This window comes from Sciurus carolinensis, chromosome 17 (assembly GCF_902686445.1).
Source record: "Sciurus carolinensis chromosome 17, mSciCar1.2, whole genome shotgun sequence".
Classification (NCBI taxonomy): Eukaryota; Metazoa; Chordata; class Mammalia; order Rodentia; family Sciuridae; genus Sciurus; species Sciurus carolinensis.
Window position 1 is genome coordinate 8,969,960 of NC_062229.1, and position 9,330 is coordinate 8,979,289.

Sequence of the window (9,330 nt, forward strand, 5' to 3'; positions counted from 1 at the left end):
GACCCCTCGATTGACCCAATTTTTAAAAAAGGAACTCCAAACTGCTTGCCCCTCGCTGCCCCCTTTCAGCTTCGAAGCAGTCAGAACGATTGACGCTCCCTTTCTTTTCCTTACAGCAGTTAGGAGTTCCTAAAGCTAAAGGGGGGAATGAAGCCAGAATTAAGGACAGGTAGTTAATGTAGAAATAGGGGATCGGGTCAATTTGAGGAAATGGAGGCCATAAAGTCATCTGCCTCTGGAAGTTGGAGACTGCCCCTGGAAGAATGGAATGTCAAGGATCTCCGGAGCCCATTGATTACCAAATTTACCTGCCTCTATCAAGGACTGCAAGCAAGGAGCTGCTAATTAATGCCCCCTGGGCCCTTGCCTGCCTGAATCACCTTGGCCCTCCCCCTGCCCATGGCTTCTCGCTTAATGCAAAACCAGGCCTAGTCACGTAGGCAGGAAAGAGAGAGAGATAAGGGGGGGGGGGGAAACGGAGAACAAAAGAGACTTTAACCTATAAAAGATGTAGGATGCGCTCACTACTTCTTGGGACTTTAGAACATCAGCCATGGCCCCCTTCTTCCTCCTGGGAGAAGTCTGTATTATTACCTTTAAATAAAACCTGCTTAATATGTTTGCCTTGGTGTGCTTCTCTAGTGTTCAATCTTCAACATTAGAAGGAGCAGAACTCATCACCGGTAAACGGCGGTATCAGTATTGTCATCAAAACAGATATGAAGACCGATGGGATAGAAGACACAGAGATAAACCCACATACTTAGATTCATCTGATGTTTGTTATGGTGTGAAAAATATAGGTTGAAAAAAAGTCTTTTAAATAAATGGTGCTTGGAAAACTGAATGTTCTTACGTAGAAGAATGAAACTAGTTCCCTCTCTCTCACCATGCATAAAAATCAAATTGATGTAGAACAAAGACCTAGGAATTAGACCACTACTTTTGCACCTGATCGAAGAAAACAGAGGGTCAATACTCCATCACATTGGTGCAGGCACCAACTTCCTTTATAAGACCTTAAAACTCAAGAAATAAAACCAGGAATTAATAAGTGGGATGCCATTAAATTAAAAATGTTCTGCCCAGCAAAGGAAACAATGAGGAACATGAAGAAAGAGTCTACAGAAAGGGAGATAATATTTGCCAGCTACTCCTCTGATAGGGGATTAATATCCAGAATGTATAATGAGCTCAAAAATCTTACCACCACCACCAACAAAACCCAATAAAAAAATGAGTCAAAGAACTTAATATTTCTCAAAAGAAGAAACACATGGCCAACCACTATATTAAAAATAATTCAGTATCTCTAGTAATTATGAAAGTGAAAATCAGAATTACACTAACATTTCACTTCACAGCAATCAGGTAGCAGTGATTAAGAATATAAATAAGTGGTGGCGAGGATGCAGAGGAAAAGACATACATGGTTGGCGGGACTGCAAATTAGTGCAGGTACTCTGGAAAACAGAATGTAGCTCCTCAAAAACTAGAAATAGAACCACCACATGATCAAGCTCAGCTACCCCAGTCCTTGGTATTTATCCTGAAGAGTTAAAGTCAGCATACTACAGTGATGCATGCACACTCATGTCTACAGCAGCAAAATCACAGCAGTCACATTATGGAGCCAGCGCAGATAACTATCAGTACAGGAATGGATTAAGAAAATGTGGCATTTATGCACCACAGAGTATTACCCAGCTAGAAAAAAATGAAATTATGTCTTTTGCTGGTAAATGGAGGGAAATCAAGAACATTATGTTAAGTGAAATAAACCAGAATGAGAAAATCAAGGGTCACATGTTTCCTTTCATATGCAAAAGGTAGTGAAAAATAAGAGGAAAAGTGGGGTGGAGAATTGGATATCAAGAAGATAAAGGGAAGATCAGTGGAGGAAGGAGATACAGAGAGAGGGAAGGACAGGCAAGGAGAAGAAATGTGGAATGAATTTAGTAACATGATGCTGTATGCATATGTAAAACTACCGCATGGAATTCCACATTATGAATATATAAAAAGCATCATTCAAAAACAAATAAATAAATGAATAAGGGAAAGGAAGACCCATAGAGTAGAGAAAGGAAAATGGGGGAAAGGAGGAGGGAGTGAAAGGGGGGTGGGGACAGGGACAGAAATGGAGTCAAATTCCTTGCATGTATGATTTTGTCATAATGAACCTGTTTCTGTGTAACTATAATGCTCTAAATAAAAGGACCTCCAAGAACTGGGTGCGTATCTGGATGGTGGAGCACTCTGGGAATCATCCCCACCTCTGGGAAAAAATATTCCAACACACTCCAGGTGATTTCATTCACTTTAAAGTAGCAAACTCACTTTCTCTATGACCTTTAAAAAATAACAACACATTGAATCATTTCTGGTTCTTGAACCACATGATAGTCTATTTTTGATGTCTTCAAAATTAGTTTGATGACTTTCTTAAACACCCCTAATGGCATGTAAGTCACTTACCACACACTTCACCTATTCAGTGCTTCTTAGTGTATTCCAGATGTGCGGAGCCATCATGGTGGTTGAATGTGGGACATTTATCTCACCTCAAAGAAGCTCTGTCATCTTATGTGTCCTTCTTATCCATTCAAAAACTTGAAATATAAAACAAAATTAATAAAATTTTTTTTAAAAGAACATGAGAAATCTTAAAGGAAAAATTTTTAATTTATATTGGTGGTGTATGTGCAATTAGTGTGCATATATTACATACGACAAATTTTTGAAAAGATTGCAATTGTAAGGATAAAGTCACCTTTGACTCCAAATTCTACTTACAATTTCCTCACTATCTACCTGGACACTATTAATTTTTATGATTTTTTTTGTATTTTTTTAAGTTTTTTACTAATTTTTTTAATTGAATCATTGTACACAAATGGAGTACAACTTTTCATTTCTCTGGTTGTACATGATATCATGAGTTTTAACATTGTGAATACGAAGCGATTCATAAGACCTTCAAGGATTCTCTAGAGGAGGCCCCTTCACAGAGGAATCATTCTTGGGTTTTCTTCCAGGTAGAAATTCCTAAGGGAACACCTTGTGATTTTAAATCAAAGCAAAGAAAAAAGAATTTTCCTGGCAAGGAATCAGTCCATCTCACCCTCTTGCTGCCCCCTCCCCCCACAATATTGACTGAAAATTTCTAATTGCTATGTGCTCTGTGCCCAGGAGAACTGAATTACTTGCAGACTGCAAAGACAAAAGAATAACATACTTAACGAGGAGCAGTGAGAATTCAGCCCCTGAGATGGTAGAGATTTTAAGCATGCCCCCTCTCCCAGCTCCTGACTTCCCCGCTCCAGGATCCGTGAAAACCCAATGGGCTCCCTAGGACTGGCTGTGCAGAAGGGACGTCTCCAGTGATATCCCTTGGAGAGAATCAGCGTGTCCAGGGTGGCTGGTGGAGCCAGAAGGAAAGGGACCGTGAGCTCTGGGCTCTACTGCAGGGCCAGGACCCTGGGACAGCCTGGTGTGGTCAGTGTGGGAAGGCTAAGGTCCTGCACATGTAAGGTGCGTTCTTTTCCTCTGAATCACCTTCTCAGGCTCTCATTCTGGCTCCTGCCTTGCTCTCTGGAATTCTGAGCCTGATGCAAGAGTCTGAAATGGCCCTTCCTTGAAGGCAGTGCCTTCTGGAGAGCCTCCCTGTCTTCTCCACTCCCTCCCTGAATGACAGGTCCCCGTTGGTTTTCTTCTTTTGATTCATTTGTTTGTGAACTGCTCACTGAAGAGCCCTCCTGCATGAGGTCTTGTTCTTATGTGACGGGCTGTTTCTTTGGGAATCTACCTGTGCCTGCTGTCAGACTGACTCCATGACATCCCTGAATAGCTGCATATTGTAGATTATCACTGTTGAGTTCAATGGGTGTCATATGTACAATCGTGATTATTTGTGATGTTTGGTACTGAGGTTAATTCTGATCTCATCTCAGGAAAATACTGACTGATCCAAGTTGGACTATATTCTCTAGGGATATTCATAAATTGAACAAAAATATCACAGTACTTTATCATAGCATTCCTATTTTCTTTGATTTTTAAACAACCATTTTTTAGTGTTTTTATTTTTTTATGGACTGCATTTTGATTCAATGTACACAAATGGTTATATTATTTCATTTTTTATGGTTGAGCATGATGTAGATTCATACCATTTGTGTAATCATGTGAGTACGTAGGGTAATGATGTCTGTCTCGTCCCACCATTTTTCATACCCCCTCCCTCTCATTTCCCTCTGTGTAATCTAAAGTTCCTCCATTCGTCTCTCATGCTGCACCCCATCCCCCTTTATGTACCACAACATTCGGCCTTTGGTTTTATTCAGTTGACATTTTGGGATTGGCTTATGGATGGAATTTGAGAACATCATGCTATATGAAATAAACAACTATTTTTTAATGATCAAAAATTTCCTTGGTTTCTTCATGTCCAAGGATATCTGTCTTGCTATTAAAAGAATATCATTAGCTGCTAAATCTTTCCAAAGACATTATCCTATTGTGATTACCATTATGATGTGTGTTCATTAACTATTTTTTTTTAGTTATTGTTGGCATTTAGGTCTCAATTTTGGTTATATCTAATGTTGGCATTTCGTTGAGCATCTATCTACAAGGTGACAGGCACCATGAAAGTCACCAAATATAAACATGAGACAAAACTATCATATCCTTAGATGCACCAATAAATATAAATTTACCACTGTGAGAGGAACAGCAGGGACACCACAGGAAGTTGTGCTGTGGGCCTCACACACTCTGTCCCTGCTGACCCTCATCCCCTGCTATCACCCTGCCTCTCCTAACCCTTCTCAGTATCAGCTCTCCATCTAGGAGGGCAGCCACACCTTCTCTCCTCTCAGCCTAGATTCTCTCCCTCCCTCCCTCCCTCCCTCCCTCCCTTCCTTCCTTCCTTCCTTCCTCTCTCCCTCCCTCCCTTCCTTCCTTCCTTCCTTCCTCCCTTCCTTCCTTCCTCCCTTCCTTCCTTTCTTTCTCCAATTAACCATGACCCTCCTTCCTTTCAGTCAAGCATCCCTATTTCAGAGAAGACTCTCCTTCCCACCTTCACAGACTAAATTAGTCTGAAATGATTTTTTTTCTGTCCTGTATTAATTCACATTACCAGGCATTCATACTTATTATCTGTCAACATTTATTTTTCTTTAAATTTTCTTTGTTCTAATTAGTTGTACATGATAGTAGAATGCATGTATACATTTTGATGGCTCACACATAGAGTGTAATCTCTCATTTTTCTGGTTATACATATTGTAGGATCACATCGGTCATGCAGTCATACATGTACATGAGGTAATAATGTATGTTTCACTTAAGTATTTGTTTTACTTTACTATTTATTGTGAATTAGCACCTGCATATCAGAAAAAAACATTCCACCTTTGGTTTTTTGGGTTTGACTTATTTCACTTAGCATGATATTCTCTAACTCTATCCATTTAACCGCAAATGCCAGAATTTCATTCTTCTTTAAACCTGAGTAGTATTCCATTCTATGTAAATACCACATTTTCTTTATCCATTCATCTGTTGAAGGACATCTAGGTTGGTTCCATTAGATCATAAACTTATCTTTTTTTTTAAATATTTTTTAAAAATTTATTTGTGTGTTGTCTTTATTTATGTGGTGCTGAGGATCAAACCCTCACACGTGCTAGGCAAGCGCTCCACCACCGAGCTACCTCAGCCCACGAACTTATCTTTTAAATTTTCCAGAATGACTTGGTTTATATGATATTTAAATATTTGTAATCCAATCCATCAACTATAGATTTTGTTCATTAAATCGGCTGATTTTAATAAAATACATCTCTGCTCTAGAGCACGGACCTATGAGCACACTTTCATACATCTTTGTATGTGTTTCTCAAACTAGGGATTGTTCAGGGGCAAGTTTCCACTAAGCTACATCTCTAGCCCCTTTTATTTTTGATGTCCAGATAAGGTCTTGCTATGTTTCTCAGGCTAACCTTGCATTCACAATGTTCTTGCCTTTGAATCCTGAATAGTTTGGTGCCGTGACGGGGCTCAGACGCAGGAAAGCAAGGTTCAGGGCTCTGGCAGTTGAAGGAAGATCCCGGGAACAGTTGGGATAGTAGACAGGCCTCATTCAGAGGTGACAGCAGCCCTTCCACTCCCGGCCATTTCCATAGGCCTTTTCTATATTCAGACTAGACCAAGAAGGCACAGGGTCAGGAGGTTACATAGTTGGATGCATGCTTACCAGCAAATGTTATGACCTTGAGTATGTAAGCTGAATCAGGGGTTTATGACCTTGGGTGCATTCTAAAATCATAGCCCCAAAAGCCTCAGTGAGGGAGACTAACTACAGCCACCCTGGGTGCCAGCCAACACTGGGTTACAAGTGTGCACCCCTACAGAGGCTTGATACTTGAATTTAATGGTGGTGTGCTTTTGTTTCCTCCTCTCTGTGGTCCACACAGTGTTTCCTCCTTTGGCAATACTTCACCTGGTGAGTGTTCCCTGAAGGCAGCCTTCCTGAGCGTCATTAGTTTCAAGGGCTCTGTGCAGTTAAAAGAGACACCACAGATGTCGTATTAATGTGAATTAGAATTTCAACCTTCATGGTTGCCCCAGTTAAGAGTGGTATTGACAAACAGTAGCCATGTATTATGATGCTTAAGCACAAAAGCTCAGCTGGGCGCATACCCCGTAATGCCAGTGGCTTGGGAGGCTGAGGAAGGAGAATCAGGAATTCAAAGCCAACCTCAGCAACTTAGCAAGGCCCTAAGCAACTTAGCAAGAGCTGGTCTCTAAATAAAAAGGATGGGGATGTGGCTCAGGGCTTGAGCACCCCCAAGTTTAATCCCCAGTATCTCCCACCCCACAGAAAACTCATACATAGGAAATATTCAGTGTTAATGAATATTAATAATGTTACAGAAATCACAGTGGAACAATTACATGAATTATCTCTTTTGATTTCACTGTCCAATCATACCATGTAGCAAATATTTATGATTCTTACCACAAAGATGAAGGATATACATTGAAGAGAGTCTAAATATTTTTCTCAAGAACACACAGATGCATAAAGCCAAGGGTCAAATGTTTTCTCTCAGATGAAAGGGGGAATCTCATGAAAATTGGAGGGAGAACAGAAAAGTAGAGGAAGAGGGTTGAGGATGAGGAAGAAGGATGAGAAAGGGGAGGAAGAGTGGTATGAAATTGACTCAATTATGCCCAATGCCTGTACGACTATATCACAGTGAGACCCACATTATGTGTAAGTATGATGCAGGGGGAGAGAAAAAGGGAGGGAAAGGGGAAATATTGGGGAAAGAAAGAGAACACATTATATCATATGCATTTATGAATATGCCAAAATGAGCCCCACTTTAGGTGTAACTATAATGCACTAATAAAAACATTAAAACAAACAGAAAAAAAACCCACACAGGTGGTGCATTGATAAACCAAATTCATATTAAGGGAAGTCTGACTCAAGATGCCAATTTCTAAATGTCCCTCTACCATTCTTAGGAGAGTTATGCATTAAAAATAACCATCATAAAAAGAGGAGCTTAACAATGAAAATATCATATTAATATGACAATAATAACTTGTTGATGTTCAACTCCACAAGGTACTTTCAAACCTTCAAAAACATAGTGATAGTAATTATACATTTCATAAGAAAAATATTATGTCATGGGACTTAATCCTCACAAACCTATGAAGTGTCAAGTCACAGAATAAATGTTTCTTGGATTTAAAAATCTAGGTTTAATCACTGTTTTATAGCTATGCAAATGAATAAGTATTAGTATTACCAGGAGCAGATCCTGAAAGGTCTTCACACAGTTTAGAAAAAAAGTTGATGTCCAGGAGTGAGTGATTGGTAAAAAGATGGAGATTTCTTCCATCCTGAATAGATCGAGATAACTTTACACATTAACTGAAAATGGTGTGTGACTTGGCTAAGTGAGTCAGTCATTGGCAGGACCCAACACAGGATGAATGATGTCCAAGGGTGACATTGTAAGGAGAAAACTTTACCTGAGATGCCTGTTGGCTTTTCTGTGAACACTGCATTTGCCTCTTTCTCCAGAAGATACATCAGCTCCATGGAAGCAGAAAACTGCACACGTGTGTCAGAATTCCTCCTCCTAGGCCTCTCAGATGATCCAGTCCTACAGCGCCTCCTCTTTGGACTGTTCCTGTCCATGTACCTGGTCACAGTGCTGGGGAACCTGCTCATCATCCTGGCCGTCAGCTCTGACTCCCACCTCCATGCCCCCATGTACTTCTTCCTCTCCAACCTGTCCTTCATTGACATCTGCTTCATCTCCACCATGGTCCCAAAGATGCTGGTGAACATCCAGGAAGAGAAGAAAGACATCTCCTACATAGAGTGCCTGACTCAGGCATATTTTTTAAATACATTTGCTGGAATGGATAATTTCCTCCTGACCATGATGGCCTATGACCGTTTTGTAGCCATCTGTCACCCCCTGAACTACACAGTCATCATGAATCCCTGGTTCTGTGTCCTCCTGGTTATGCTGTCTTGGTTCCTCATGTTCTGGGTCTCCCTGATTGATATTCTACTGATACAGCGATTGACCTTCTCCCCTGGCACTGAAATCACACATTTCTTCTGTGGACTGGCTCAGCTTCTCAACGTGGCCACCTCTGATATCCTTATCAATAATATCTTTCTGTATGTGTCAACTGCCCTACTAGTTATGTTTCCTATGACTGGGATCCTCTTCTCTTACTCTCAGATTGTCTCCTCACTAATGAGAATGTCTTCCATTGAAAGCAAGTATAAAGCATTTTCTACCTGTGGGTCCCACCTCTGTGTGGTCTTCTTGTTCTATGGAACAGGACTTGTAGATTACCTTAGTTCTGCTGTGACTCATTCTTCCCAGAGAACCATGATCGCCTCAGTGATGTACACTGTGGTCACCCCCATGCTAAACCCCTTCATATATAGCCTGAGGAACAAGGACATGAAGGATGCCCTGAGGAGGCTTCTCAGCAGAGCAGTCTCTTGTCCCTAATGGATCACTAACCTCAGAACCAAATGGAGAGTCTATTCCATAATGCAAATAATAAACTTGAATATCTAGGCTCTCTTTTTTTTTGTTCCTAAAAAACATAAAATAAATATTTTCTATTTTCTATGACTTCACTTATGTGCATTTTTGTGTATATTTCTCCCCAACAACTCCCTTACTAATCTCTTTTCAATTTTCTTCCATATACATGGTCAATAAAGTATCACAATTGGTAAAGTTTCTTATTTGCTATCTTAGTTTTTGTAAC

General features: G+C 40.3%; 1 protein-coding gene across 1 annotated transcript; it reads left to right on the top strand.

Annotated features, from left to right (window-relative positions):
- The first annotated feature begins 8,126 nt into the window (after window positions 1-8,126).
- Window positions 8,127-9,065, top strand: LOC124969106 (olfactory receptor 7D4-like). The gene has a single exon (XM_047531934.1). It carries the CDS (start codon window positions 8,127-8,129, stop codon window positions 9,063-9,065), a length of 939 nt encoding a protein of 312 aa, XP_047387890.1.
- The last annotated feature ends 265 nt before the right edge of the window (window positions 9,066-9,330 follow it).

What these genes read in the sequence shown, in the direction of transcription:
- LOC124969106 (XM_047531934.1), top strand. Translation starts at nt 8,127, where the DNA reads ATGGAAGCAGAAAACTGCACACGTGTGTCAGAATTCCTCCTCCTAGGC.